The sequence below is a fragment of the Myotis daubentonii genome, chromosome 18, assembly GCF_963259705.1.
Source record: "Myotis daubentonii chromosome 18, mMyoDau2.1, whole genome shotgun sequence".
In the NCBI taxonomy this organism is placed as follows: domain Eukaryota; kingdom Metazoa; phylum Chordata; class Mammalia; order Chiroptera; family Vespertilionidae; genus Myotis; species Myotis daubentonii.
The window spans coordinates 8,735,626-8,750,362 of record NC_081857.1 but is presented as its reverse complement, the minus strand read 5'-3'; the positions used below and the strand labels follow the sequence as shown (position 1 = coordinate 8,750,362).

Genomic DNA, 14,737 nt, shown 5'->3' with positions numbered 1-14,737 from the left:
ATTTTTAGAGAGAAGGGAAGGGAGAGAGAGAAAGAAAGAGAGACAAGCATCAATGTGAGATAGAAATATGGATCAGTTGCCTCCCGCATGTGCCCGACTAGGGCCGGGGATCGAACCTATAATCTAGGTATGTGCCCTGACTGGGAATGGAACCCATGACCTTTCAGTATACGTATGGGATGACGCTCCTACCAACTGAGCACACCGGCCAGGGCTGACCTTCCTGGTATACCTTCCTGCTGGAGAAATTGGATTCCTGGCACAGCGTATGCTGAGCTTCCCTGTGAGAGCTGGGGCTGTGGGAGGGAGAGGTGGAGCAGGGCCGCAGGTGTGTTGGCTGAGGGGGTGGGGGCGTCTCTGGCTGCAAAGCCGGTGGGATTTGGGGTATGGGTAAGTGTGGATCTCGGGGGTTGGATAGGGGCAGGGGTTCTCTCTGAAGAGAAAACTCTGGGAGCCAAACGGATGACATCCTTCTGGCCTTCAACCCCCTTGATCGGTTCTGTCCTTGAGAGGAGATGCTCCCCAGGCAGTCCGAAAACTGAGTCTTCTTCTTTCGTAAGAAGTACTAAAAGGTGGATGCCGTGGCTGGGGGCTTGTAACCTCTGTGCCTTTCATCACCTCCTTGATAGCTCTCCATTCTCCCTGCCCAGTGAAGATGGGTCAAGATATCCTCCCTGCTTTGTGCCCCAGGAGGGGGGTCAATATATTTATGGATATGTCCTTCACCTTTGCTAGATCATAAGCTCATCTGAATACTTATAGGTCTAGCATGGCGCCTGGCATGTAGCCGGTACTCAATGCCCATTGGGATCCAATTCTGTGGCTCAGAAAACAGACAAAGAGGACCCAGGCCCGTTGGGCCATCCAAAGCAGAGCCGCCAATATGGTTCCTTCCAGCAGGACAGCAGGAAGCCCTGTCCACCCACAGCGGATGGATGTCAGCGCTGGCCCCCGGGGCCCGCCCTCTCTGGCTCGGGACAGAGCAGAGCCAGCTCACTGGAGGGAGTGCCTCCTTTCTCTCCACCCTTTGACTCTGAACCATTGTGCGGCTCAGCCCTGACCCCATTTCCTCCCCCGCCAGCCTTCAGCCATCTCTTGGCAGCTGTGTGGACTGAGTTTGGTGCCTGGTGCGGCGTAGACCCTGGCACCGACCTGCTTGGCCCTAAGCATGTCCACTTCCTTCACCAGCTGACCAGTGCTTTTTGGGGTTCCTTTCCACAGTCCCCCCTGGTCTTCCTGGGAGTTCTGACACCCTAGTGAGTGAGTCAAACCTGGCTGCACAATTGAATCTCCTGAGGGGCTCACTAGTAGCAACATTCCGCGTCCAGGGCCCACTCCACTGAGTCAGACCCTCCAGGAGAGGGACCAGGAATCTGCATGTTTGAAAAAACTTCCCAAGTGACATTTGCATGTGGACTATACATTAAATAATGTTACTGTGTCAGTGTTCCGTTTTGTGGGTCGCACGGTGTTAATATAGGAGAATGTCCTAGTTCTTAGGTGGTTCGGGCTGAATTATTTAGGGGTGAAGTGTTTGCAGCTTTCTTTCCAATGGGTAAGCAGAGAAAGAGAGTGCGCATGCGGGCGAGTGTTAGCAAGCCGTGCATGCAGGTGGTGAAAGGAAACTGGCTAAAGTCACCTTTCATATGGTTTCCATCTGCTCTGAGAGATGGATCCTAACTCAGAAGCGAACACAGACAGGGCCACCAGGGTGCACAACTCCGGAGGCGCCATTCACTTCTTTTGTTGTGGCCAAGGGTGTCATTCATTTAGAATACAGCGTGCGTGGGTGCGCCCAGGGGTGTGTGACACAGCAGTACTGGCCCAACCACCTCTTCGTGGATGGGCTGCGGAGTAGCAGAGACCAAGGCCCTTCTCCACTCACCTCTGTCCTGGGACCTACGTGGATATTAGCCCTTGGGGACGAAGGGAGGAGAGCAGTTTCTAAGTTGTCAGCCCAGCGGAGGCTGGCAGGGTGGGAACTGAATTAGGGAAGGGGGAGGCAGGAAACTTGAGACTGATTCCTGAAATACTCGGCCCTGCCCTTCCTCCTGGAAAATGCAGTTAGACCAGCGGTTCTCAACTTGTGTGTCGAGACCCCTTTGGGGGCCGAACGACCCTTTCACAGGGGTCGCCTAAGACCGTCGGAAAACACATCTATAATTACATATTGTTTTTGTGATTGATCACTATGCTTTCATTATGTTCAATTTGTAACAATGAAATTGGGGGTCACCACAACATGAGGAACGGTATTAAAGGGCCGCGGCATTAGGAAGGTTGAGAACCACTGAGTTAGACCCTTGCGTGCTCGCTCCAGCTACCGGTTGTTGGGCCTGGGTGCTCTGCCTTCCCGCTTTCCCTCTGATTTCCCCTGTGCCTGGCTGCTGCTCTCCTCCGAACCTTCCCTCCCCCTTGGGGGTGGCTCTCCTGGTCCTGGGGGAGGGGGTGCTGCTTGTCTTGCCTCCTCACAGTGGATCCCTGGGCATCAGAGTGAGCCCAGCCCTGAGCCTTTTGCAAGGAGCAGCTCTCAGCGTGGCGCCCTGGCGTGAGCTGACAGTCTGGTGCTGTGCTGGCCAGGAGCCAGGGAATGGATGGTGGTTCCATAAGGGGCAGCTCAGCTTTCCTCCTGTGAATTCCAGTCTGGGAAGAGCCTTGGGAACTGGGCCTGTGGGATTTTTCTCAGACCTTCCTTCGCTTTCCTTCTGGGGCCATAGCCTGGGTTGGAGTCCTCTGAGGAATTTGCTTGAAGGGGTTTAAAGACTCCCCGAGCTAGAAGTCACTTCGTGTGGCATTCTGGTCCGTCCGCCCACCTGCCTGTAGGGATGCCAAACCTGGCTTGATTAGTTGAAACCCAGTCCTGTGTTTGAAGGACCCCACCTGCATTCTGACCACCCATCTCCATGTCTGCGATTCTTGCCACCAAAATACTCGGCCCTTATATATCCCAGTTTAAGTACAGTTTTCGCAGTGGAAATGAAGTGAATTTGGAACCTGAGGAGTTTAGTGGGGGTGACAGACCCATACACCTTTAATTTTGAATAAAATAACTTTATAACTATGTCGGAGAGATGTACAGTTGCCATTGGGAGCATAAAGAAGGGGCCCTTGGTTCATTCTGGGGTTTCAGAGAAGGCTTTCTGAAGAACATGATGTCTGAGCCGAGTCTGAGAAGAGGGAGTTGGAGTCGGGCAGTGTTGGGAAGGGCATACCTAGGAGTAGAAGCAAAATCAGGGAGGTATCAAATGCTTGGTAATGAATGGTTGCAGATGAGAGGGAGGTGCTGGCCATGACTAAGACCTTGTAAAGGAATCAGAGAGCCTTTGAAGGGGGTCAACCTGGGAGTGTGATGATCAGATTTACACTCTAGAAGGGGCCCTCTGGCTGCTCTGTGGACAAAGCCTTAAAGAGGGAAAGATTAGTCGGTTGTAATAGCCCGGGTGAGAGAAGATAAGGATTTAATTAGGATAGGAGGGGCTAGATTTGGGAAGTATCGAAAAGGAAAAGTTGGTAGACCTCGATGATTGAATATGGAGTGAAAGGGAGGAGAAATCCAGGATGACTGCTGGGTTTCTAGCGTGGGTGACCGGGTGGGGCCGTTCACCATGTGGGGAACCAGAGGGAGGCAGGAAGGTGCTGGTTCAGTTTGGGACATTTGGGTGTGAGGTCTCGGTGGGCATATAGACCGGAGGGGAGCTGCACATTTGGTGTCATCTACACGTGAGTGTGTGAATAGGAGAGAGAGTAGATGAGGTTGCCCAAGCAGAGGGCGGTGCATGAACAGTGGGCTGAGAGCGGAATCCTGAGGCAACACCAACATTTCGGAGGGGCGCAGAGGAGGAGGACAAAGCAGGATGTGGGGAACAGCAGTAACAGTGCCTCCCCGTGTCCTGGAAGCCAGGGAGCGGAGGGTTTAAGGAAGGAGGGAATGGCCTTAGAGCCCATTCAGTCGCTAATCCAGGCAGATGGAACCGCCTACAGAATTGGTCGGCCTGGGCATTGTTGCTGTGGAGTATGGAGGGCCCAAGCCAGATAGATGACAGTGAGTTGAAGAGTACATGAGCTCTCTCAGGGGACGGTGGGACCCCCACCACCTCTAGAGGAAAAGGGGACTCCCCCCGCCCCCATGGAACCCGCCTCCCAGGTGTGACCTTGACATCTGCTGGTCACTGCTGAGGATGGTGGCTGCCCCTGAGGCCGAGCACACAGCCAGGGCAGGGAAAGGGGTGGGGGTGGACGTTTTTTCAGGTGGTGGTGGAAGAATCCCCCCCACTCAGCCCCACTCTTCGCTGAGCGGTAGCCTGACCCTGGGGTGTGAACTCGCCTGGGGAGGAGCCTGGTCTTGTGGAAATAGAACTTAGCTTCTCGGGCTGAGGGCTCGGGCCCAGGGTGGTGGCAGTGCTCCCCTTTGGACTTTGCCTGTAGATTCAGTGCTAGCTCACTCTGCCCCTCCTCCTCCCTTTAACTCTCTCGAGGTTATCCATTCACTTAAAACATTGCTTTCGGTAACCTGTGTTCCTTGTGGCGACCAGATGACACCAGGAGACATGCCCCTGGCCAGTGTGAGTCACAGCAGAGCAGCAGGGGAGACCCTGGAGGAGGGAGCTCCCCTCAATTGATGGCTGCAGATTCAATTTCCAGAGTCTGAGGAGGAGGAAGTGCTTCAATGACGTGTTTCCAGGGCTTGCTCAGGAAGCCCTGTGTTCAGGAGCCCATCCTTTAAGGTTTTCAGATGAGCTTCTGCGTTGGGCAGTTTTCAAGTCCAAATCAGGTGCATCCGGGCCACCAGCAGATGCGTTTATTTGAATCTTGATCTTGGAGCACCAACCTCTAGGCATATGAATGCCAGCAGGCACCCCTCCTTTTTCTGGGTGGAGGTTTTCAGACGCTGCTTCTATAATGAGCTTCCTGTCATGCTAGTTCTCTGCTATGAACCTTGCTTCCAGAAGATTCTTAAGCTGTAGAATATTTTAACGTTGATGTCGTAATGCAGAGTGGTGCCTTATAGATAGAACTTGCAGATGGAGCGCAGTGAACCTCTCATTGCTTACCTGCCTGCCTGCCTGTGCTTTGGTCGGAGGAATTCTCAGTGTGATGATGGAACTGTGGGAATTGTTCACGTTTGAAGTGCCTTAGGCAAATGCTTGGTGAAGCAAGTTGGGGTGGGGATGATTGGATTGTGCTGCAGTCTGGTAGGGTACAAGTTAGTCATGCCCAAATTCTGTGAGAAATGGCAGGTGTATACAGGGAACTCATACAACTTAACCAAAGGAAGATAAACAATCCAATCAAAAAATGGGCAAAGGACCTAAATAGACACTTTTCGAAGGAGGACAGACAGAAAGCCAAGAGACAGATGAAAACATGCTCAAAGTCACTAATCATCTGAGAGATACAAATCAAAACGACAATGCGGTACCATCTCACACCTGTCAGACTGGCTATCATCAACAAATCAACAAACGACAAGTGCTGGAGAGGATGTGGAGAAAAAGGAGCCCTCGTGCACTGCTGGTGGGAATGCAGACTGGTGCAGCCACTGTGGAGAATAGTATGGAGTTTCCTCAAAAAACTAAAAATGGAACTCCCATTTGACCCAGTGATCCCACTTCTAGGAATATATCCCAAGAAACCAGAAACGCCAATCAGAAAGGATATATGCATCCCTGTGTTCATAGCAGCACAATTTACCATAGCTAAGATTTGGAAACAGCCTAAATGTCCATCAGCAGATGAGTGGATTAAAAAACTGTGGTACATCTACACCAGGGGTCCTCAAACTACGGCCCGCGGGCCACATGCAAATACAAATATTGTATTTGTTCCCGTTTTGTTTTGTTTTTTTACTTCAAAATAAGATATGTGCAGTGTGCATAGGAATTTGTTCATAGCTTTTTTTTTAAACTATAGTCCGGCCCTCCAACGGTCTGAGGGACAGTGAACTGGCCCCCTGTTTAAAAAGTTTGAGGACCCCTGATCTACACAATGGAATACTATGCTGCGGTAAAAAGGAAGGAACTCCTACCATTTGCAATAGCATGGATGGAGCTGGAGAGCATTATGCTAAGCGAAATAAGCCAGTCAGAGAAAGACACATAAATATCACATGATCTCACTCATTTGTGGAATATAATGAACAACATAACCTGATGAACAAAAATAGATCCTGAGACAGAGAAGCACAGAACAGACTGTCAAACCTCAGAGGGAAGGTGGGGGGTGGGGGGAGCGTAGAGATCAACCAAAGGACTTGTATGCATGCATATAAGCACAACCAATGGACACAGACACCAGGGGGATGAGGGCTTGTGCTGGGGGGTGGTGGGGAGTGGCTGGGGAGAGGCCAATAGGGGGAAAAGGAGACATATGTAATATTTTAATCAATAAAATTTTTTAAAAAGCCCTGACCGGTTTGGCTCAGTGGATAGAGCGTCGGCCTGTGGACTCAAGGGTCCCGGGTTCGATTCCGGTCAAGGGCATGTATCTTGGTTGCGGGCACATACTCAATGGGGAGTGTGCAGCAGGCAGCTGATTGATGTTTCTCTCTCATCGTTGTTTCTAACTCTCTATCCCTCACCCTTCCTCTCTGTAAAAAATCAATAAAGTATATTTAAAAAAAATTTTTTTTAAAGAAATGGCAGGTGTAGTTTGGGCATTTGGATTTCATCGCAGGTTACAAAGAGAAGGGAATGGTCGAGTACTGATGGTGACCTTTGGTTCATCTTGCTATTTTTTAACTTGAATTCTACTTGATTGGATTTCAAAATACCTAATCTTGGCATTCAAATGGGAGGGAGAGGGCACAGCTTGACACTGGTATTGGGAGGGGTGGGGCGAAGAAAGGGAAGAGGGGTTACTAGCTATATGGCAAAGGGTGGGGCTGTAGGGAATGTGGGTTGAGGGGGATTTTCTGGAGAAAACATCAGTGGGGAGAGCTCTGGAGAATTTAATAGCTCGTGGGTGAAGAAAATACTACTTAATATTAGTAAATTGTTCGTGCTAGCTGACTTGTTGCTTGAAAGCACAAAAGTTCATTGGAAACTTTCTAAAGCACTTAGAACTCTCAGCGCAGAGGAAAAGGCAAAATGGTTTTGCGTCGCTGCAAGGTGGGGGAGGCTGAAAAGCTGCGTGTCAGTCACTTGAAGGATGGGTGTCAAAACCTCGCAGCGGCAGGGTATTAACATCCTTCCCCGCTCTGCAAGTGCCTTAAGTGGCTTATCTGAAGCTGGGAAGGTGAGTCTTAGAAAAGACTTTAAATGCTCCAAATGTGGGCTTTTAAAGTATTTAAATTTGGAAAAAAGAAAATGGAGATTTTGGCGTACACTTGAGATTAGATGTATGCTTTTGGGGTTATTATAGATTTGTAACTCATTTTTTGGTCACAGATTTTGTGCTTGAAAATTCTGAGCAAAGGGAAAAATGATTTCTAAAGGAATTTTGTATGTTAACATTGTGCCTTATAAACAAATCACTTGTCTTTTGTGGTCAGTATTAACAACAAACATTTTTGCTTACTATTATCTTTACATGGTCATTGTAACAAGGAGGACCAAATAACGTTTTGGGGTCACTGTAAAATGACTGTACTATTTGGTAACAAACAATTACCAAGGTTAGAGCTTATAATCTATCATATCTTTAGTTTGAAAAAAAAAAAAGAGTACATGAGTCATGGCTGGTGTGCTCAGTGGTTAGAGTGTCGGCCCACACACCCAAAGGGTTGTGGGTTCAATTCCCAGTCAAGGGCACATATCTGGATGTGTGGGAGGCAACCAATCAATGTGTCTCTCTCACTTTGATGTTTCTCCCCCCCCCCCCCAATCTCCCTTTTTCCCACTCTCTAAAATTCAATGGGAAAAATATCCTTGGTGAAGATTTAAGAAAAAAAAAAAAAGGAGTAAATGAGAGGGAAGAATTGGCAAATGGGTCGGGAAGGGAAGGAAGAACACAGGGTATCCGCTGGAGGTTTTGTTTTCTTTTTCCTTCCTTTTTAAAGTAGAAGAAGCTTGGTTGGACATGGTTACATGCTGAAGAGAGACCCAGCTGAGGAGAAGAGATGATACACGAGAGGGAGGAGAAATCTGTGGAGCATCATCCTGATGGGGATCCAGTGGCGGGGGGATGGGAGCACCAGCGGGTTGTCCCTCAGCGTCCCCTGAGACCAGGGCGAGCAAGTGAGGCTGATGCAAGTGTGGATGTTGAGTGGGAGAGAGGCCGGACGTGGAGATTCTTTCCAATGGTCTCCGTTTTCTTCACAGTGGTGCCTGGCTAAGGCACCCCCCTTTTTTAAAAAATTTTTATTCCTTGATATTGAGAGAGAGAGAAAAACATCAATTTGTTCCACTGATTTATGCATTCATTGGTTGATTCTTTACATTTTTAAAATTTATTGATTTCAGAGAGGAAGGGAGAGGGAGTGAGAAATAGAAACATCAATGATGAGAGAGAATCATGGATTGGCTGCCTCCTGCACGTCCCACAGTGGGGATCAGGCCCTGACCGGGAATCGAACCATGATCTCCTGGTTCATAGGTTGGTGCTCAACTACTGAGCCACGCAGGCCAGGCACATTGGTAGATTTTTGTATGTGCCCTGACTGGAGATCGAACCCACAACCTTGGCATATCAGGATGCTGCTCTAACCAACTGAACTACCTAGCCAGGGCCGGCAACTCTTAGTATTCTGCTGTCCCGGTTCGGAGCTGCAAACCCACAGTCAGGATTGGAAGGCGTAAACGCCGTCTGACTCTGGTGTCATCTGGCGTCTCCTCTCTAAAGCACGAGACCTCCTTTTCCTGGAACTAGTTTTCCAGCTCTGGGCAGCTAAGTGCTGGGTACCTGCAGCTGGTCACCTAATTCCTTTGAATTTCAAATAGCAAGACTGCCTCTTACCCGCTTTAGAGAAAAAGTAATCCATAAGGCACTGGCTGGTGTGGCTCCGTTTGGTTGGGCATCGTCCCATACGCTGAAGGGTCACTGGTTCGATTCTCGGCCCAGGGAACATGCCCGGGTTTCAGGCTCGATTGGGTGGGGTGCACGTGAGAAGCGGCCAGTTTCTCTCTCACCTCTTTCTCCCTCTTCCTCCTCTCTCTCTAAAAATCAATGAAAACAAATTGATAAAAGAATAATCTGTAAGAAGCTGTTGAAGGGTGGAGAAACTCAGCAGGCAGAGAAGTGAGCAGAGCGCTCTGTGTGCCTGAGGCTGGGCTTGGACTCATTCGTCTTTGAGAAGCTACTTCCTAAAATTTGCTGAGCCAGCCCTGGCCCTACAGGGTTCTGTGCCTGTGCCTGGCAGATACAAAGGGTCCTAGCGGGGTGTGGGGAACCTTGGGTTAAGGGATACCCTTGACCTAACTCATTTTGCTTTCTTTTTTCTTTGTTTGTTTGCTAACTCATTTTTGGATCTTGCCACCCAAGAATGTAACTGAACCCCTTTTCCTGTTGATGTTTACCACTTTCTAATCCAGAGGTAGAACATGCTTCATGTATTTATTATCTGCTGGATAAATCAGTACAATAGAATGCACAATTTTTGATAATTGTATGCAGTTGTGAACTTCTTAGCTGCTGGTGCTAAAGGTCAGATGTAGCTACTTCACACTTACTTCCCACAAGCTCATCCCTAACACACGTACAGCAGGTTCTTGAATAACAGTGTTTTGTTATGACATTGATGAAAAAAATAAAATTGATTCCCGGCCGGGGCCGCTGTCTGTGTGGAGTTTGCATGCTCTCCCCGTGGCTGCGTGGGTTTCTTGAGTTCGCCGGTTTCCTCCCACATCCCACAGATGTGACCGTTAGATGAACTGGGGTGTCTACACTGTTCCACTCTGAGTGGGTGTGGGTGTGGGTGTGGGTGGCCTTTCGCCCTGAACTACTGGGAGAGGTTCCAGTCACCCATGACCCTGAACTGGAATAAGTGAGTTGGAAAATACTTAGCTCACTGTTTTCATTTATCTTTCTTAAATGTATGGATAGCTTACATTTACTTCCATGTTTAATATTGGAAATGTTTTGGGTCTTTATTTTGAAGTTTGGTGATGTTTCTGTGACCAGAAATGTGCCCTAGGAACTTAACTCTTTTTTCTATCAATTAGCCTGTGGTGACACTGGTTTCATTATATGTTGTTTCGTTGAAAAGGTGCAGTTTCCAAGAACCTATAAATAACGTTGAGGATTTTCTGTGCACACATGGACCCATGATTCTCACCTTCAACTATAGACTAGAATCGCCTGGGGAATTTTTTTTTTAATATATTTTATTGATTTTTTGCAGAGAGGAAGGGAGAGAGATAGAGAGTTAGAAACATCGATGAGAGAGAAACATCGATCAGCCGCCTCCTGCACATCTCCTACTGGAGATGTGCCCGCAACCCAGGTACATGCCCTTGACCGGAATCGAACCTGGGACCCTTCAGTCCGCAGGCCGACGCTCTATCCACTGAGCCAAACTGGTTTTGGCAACCTGGGGAATTTTTAAACACACCACTGCCTGGCTGGCCGGCCGGCGTTGCTCAGTGGTTAAACGTCAACCTATGAACCAAGGAGGTCATGGTTCGATTCCCAGTCAGGGCACATGCCTGGGTTGCAGGCTCAGTCCTCAGTGTGGGGTGTGCAGGAGGCAGCTGATCAATGATTCTTTCTCATCGTTGATGTTTCTATTTCTCTCTCTCCCTCTCCCTTCCTCTCTGAATCAATAAAAATATTTAAAAAAAAAAACCAAACACATCACTGCCCTACTGCAGGCCAATTACATGAGACTGTCTCGGGAGAACATGGGTGTCGGGACCGTACTTTTAGAAAGCTCCCCCAGCGTCTCTAATGTGCAGCCGGGGTTGAGAACCGCTGAGCCGGGCTAACCTTTCATTGCAACCATTTGCTCAGTGTCTTCTCCATGTCATGGCTTCTGGGGGAAAGGATGCCAACACTGGGGTAACTGTGGGGACTGCTTGCAGCTGGAGGCAGCGGGCCAGTGGTCCTGCCCCTCTGCCTGGTTTCCTGAGGGCCTAGGAGGGGTCAATATTTTGGCACAACTGTATCCCATCAGGCCCCTGGGCCTCACCCTCTGGAAAGCTTTGTTTCGGTGCTCATATTGGCGTATCTGGGGAGAATCCTTGTGCAATCTGAGTAATCATAGATGTGTTTCATAACGCTCTATTGTACTTTTTAAAATATATATAAATTTTTATTGATCTCGGGGAGGAAGGGAGAGGGAGAGAGAGATAAAAACATCAATGCTGAGAGAAAATCATTGACTGGCTGCTTCCTGCACGCCCCCCACTGGGGACTAAGCCTGCAACCTGGGCATGTGTCCTGACCGGGAATCGAACCGTGACCTCCTTGTTTCATAGGTTGATGCTCAACCACCGAGCCATGCCGGCCAGGCTGTACTCTTCATTTATAGCTTTATTGAGCTATAATTGACATACAATAAACTGCACATACTTGAAACATACAATTTGAAGTCTTGACATATGTGAAACCATTACACAGTCTAGATAGTGAGCCTAAGTCACCATCCCCCAAAGTTCCCTCTGCTGCTTCCCACCCCTTCCCAGGGAGTCACTGATCTGCTCTCTGTCACTGTACATTAACTTCATTTTCAGAATTTTATCTAAGTGGGATCCAAATACTCATACTCTGTTGTCTGGCTTGTTGTGCTCAGTGTGGTTATTGTGAGACTTGTCCGTGATATTGCATGTGTCAATAATTCTTTCCTTTTTATTGCTGAGTAATGTCAATTCTGTGGACACATCACATTTTTTTAACCCATTCAGCTGTCGGTGGACATTTGGGTTGTTTCTGGTTTTTAGATATTACACATAAAGCCGCTATGAATATTCACATATAAATCTTCGTGTGGACGTGTGCTTTCATTTACTTGCGTAAGTAACTTTGATAGCCGAGTCATGTGGTAGGTGGATGGGGTTATCTTTTCAGGAAGTTGCCTGTGTTCTAAAGTGGTTAAACCATTTCACCTTCCCAGCAGCAGCATCTGAGAGCTGTCCCCTCTGAACTGATTGAAGAGCCCTTATTTCTGTCTCCTCCAGCTGGTTGATGCCTCCTTCTATCCTCTGGGTACGTGTGAGAGAGATGAGGATGGGAGTTAGGGGCCGGAGGTGGAGGCATGTATAGATGAATGGAAGGGTGAATGGCTGTAATAGATAAAGTTGTCTTGGTATCTGTTTCCCCTCCATCTTTCTGTTGTAGGCAATTAAGAAACAGGTAGATGTCACCTAAGTCAGATTATGAATGCAACTCTTTTTGTGACTGCATGATTGATATTTTTTACCCCTCACCTGCAGGTGCCCAGACACCATGCTGCAACCCTGCAGGCCTGACCTTGGCAGGAAGTAGAAGCCTTCCTTGTCTCCTCCGTCCCCATCCTCACCATGTCGTCGACTCCGGGCAATGGGGAACACTGGGAGTCCCTCGAGTCCGTGGGCATCAGCCGCAAAGAGCTGGCCATGGCCGAAGCCCTGCAGATGGAGTATGATGCTCTGTCCCGGCTCCGGCATGACAAGGAGGAAAACAGAACCAAGCAGAACACAGACCCCTCTCTCATCGACTGGGAGGAGCCAGCGCTGGACTTCTACAACAAGCCAGCAGGCAGGCAGAAGGACCTCAAGCTCTTACGCGGTCTCTCTGGCTCGGATCCTACCCTCAATTACAACTCACTCTCCCCACAGGAAGGGCTGCCCAACCACTCTACCTCCCAGGGCCCCCAGCCTGGCCCAGATCCCTGGCCCAAAGGCTCCCTGGCTGGAGACTATCTTTACATATTTGATGGTTCAGATGGGGGACTCTCTTTGTCCCCAAGACCGGGGGACACAGATGGCTCTTCTAAGAAACTGTCCCCGCCTCCTCTGCCTCCTCGAGTCTCTATCTGGGACACCCCTCCCCTACCTCCCAGGAAGAGGGCCCCGTCTTCCTCCAAGATCTCCCAGCCCAATGACATCAACACTTTTTCTTTGGTTGAACAGCCTTCAGGCAAGTTGCTAGGGCATCAGATCTTAGAAGACGCAGAGCCAAGAAGTGGGGGGACAGGGCGCCGACTGGGGCCTGTGGACTACGATGGTATCAATGATGCGATCACACGGCTCAACTTGAAGTCAACCTATGATGCAGAGATGGTGCGGGATGCCACCAGGGGCTGGAAGGAGGGCCGGGGGCCCTTGGACTTCGGCAAGGACACCCCTGGAAAACCCGTGGCCCGGAGTAAGACCATGCCCCCCCAGGTGCCCCCCCGCACCTATGTCTCTCGCTGTGCCAACCGGAAAAATGCGACGCCTGGCAAGAACCACCGGATTTCTGCTGCCTCGGTGAGGACATCGTGTTTCTTTGTCCTTTTCTCATGTCGTTCGGAAACAGAAGAGTCTCCCTTTTTTCTTGGCTTTCCAAATCGGCTACTTACTCATCCCTTTAGTCCTCTCTGCCCTCGGCTTCTGTCATCGGGCCCCTGGGTCCTGGTGGGGAGAGGAAACGGGGTACCTGGAGACATGGCTCCTCCCCAGGGCTGAGCTTTGTGTACCTTGTGTATCTCCTGGGAGCAGGCATTTCAGAATCCCAGTGTCCAGTGTGCCTGCTGTATGATGTGAGGACGGAGCCGGGGTTATGGGACTCGCCGTTGGTCCCAGTGGCCTTGTGGACTGGAGCGAGTAGCTTCTGCTTTTTTTCTGCGCGGTGATGAGGCTCCAGCCTCATATTCACCATCGTTTGTGCTCACTGAACACCAGACCCTGGTCCAGACCCCGCAGCAGCCCTGCCTGATGGTCTGAGGCCGTGGTCGGCAAACTGCGGCTCGCCAGCCACATGCGGCTCTTGGGCCCCTTGGGTGTGGCTCTTCCTAAGCCTTAGGAGTACCCTAATTAAGTTAATAACAATGTACCTACCTATATAGTTTAAGTTTTAAAAATTTGGCCCTCAAAAGAAATTTCAACCGTTGTACTGTTGATATTTGGCTCTGTTGACTAATGAGTTTGCCGACCGCTGGTCTAAGGCACCCAGCTCTGGTCTCTCTCATTCCAAAGCTGGCTCGTTCTCGCTCTCTGTCTCTTCTCTGTGCCTTCTTCTCTGTGTGTGTGTCTCTCTCGGTCTCTCCCACTGTATCTTTCTCTTGGTTGTTTCTGTCACTCTCTCTGACTGTCTCTCTTTCCTTCTGTCTTTCTCTGTCTCCTTTTCTCTTTCATTTTCTCTTCTCTCTCTCTCTCTCTTTTCCCGTATCTACCTCCCTCTTCTCTTTCTCTGTCTCTCTTTTATTATGGAGAAATATACATAACGTTACATTTACTGTCTTAACGAATGCTAAGGATACAGTGCAGTGGCATGAAATACATTCACATTGTTCTGCGACCATCGCCACCAGTCATCTCTGTTCACATTGAAAGTATTTAGAAAAAACATGTGGTATGACAATAATACTTTTACTTGTATCCGAGCATACTATGAAATAGCAAAGCCACAGGTGGGTCCAGGAGAGCTCTGAGGATCTTCCGGTCTAGAGAAGTGCCAGCAGCAGCATCCCCAGGGGTGGGAATTGAAGGCTGCTCTGTGCTTCCCCCGGCAGCCCTGGCAGCCCTGGCCCGAGAAGGGGTTAGGAGGCACCCTGGCGGCGACGCCTCCGTGGGAAGAGCGAGCATTCACCTCATTCCACCCGCTTCCTCCTTGCACATTGTCTAAGGGAGCTGGGGCTTTCCCACCTGGGTCCTGGCCACGGGGACTCTGCACAGCTCAGGAC

At 49.5% G+C, this 14,737-nt stretch overlaps 1 protein-coding gene across 4 annotated transcripts in view; it reads left to right on the top strand.

The window, feature by feature from the left end:
• The window catches only part of PIK3C2B (phosphatidylinositol-4-phosphate 3-kinase catalytic subunit type 2 beta), a 76,974-nt gene that overhangs the window by 16,440 nt on the left and 45,797 nt on the right, over window positions 1–14,737 (top strand). For 3 of the 4 annotated variants that reach the window (XR_009449883.1, XM_059674568.1, XM_059674566.1), the window contains exon 2: window positions 12,306–13,322. Coding sequence is in view for 3 of the 4 variants with exons in the window: in XM_059674568.1 (XP_059530551.1) it covers window positions 12,393–13,322 (930 nt within the window). In the remaining variant the exon portion in view is untranslated. Of the gene's footprint in view, window positions 1–11,986; window positions 12,079–12,305; window positions 13,323–14,737 lie in introns of all 4 variants that reach the window. The other variant, XM_059674567.1, reaches the window with a different exon arrangement.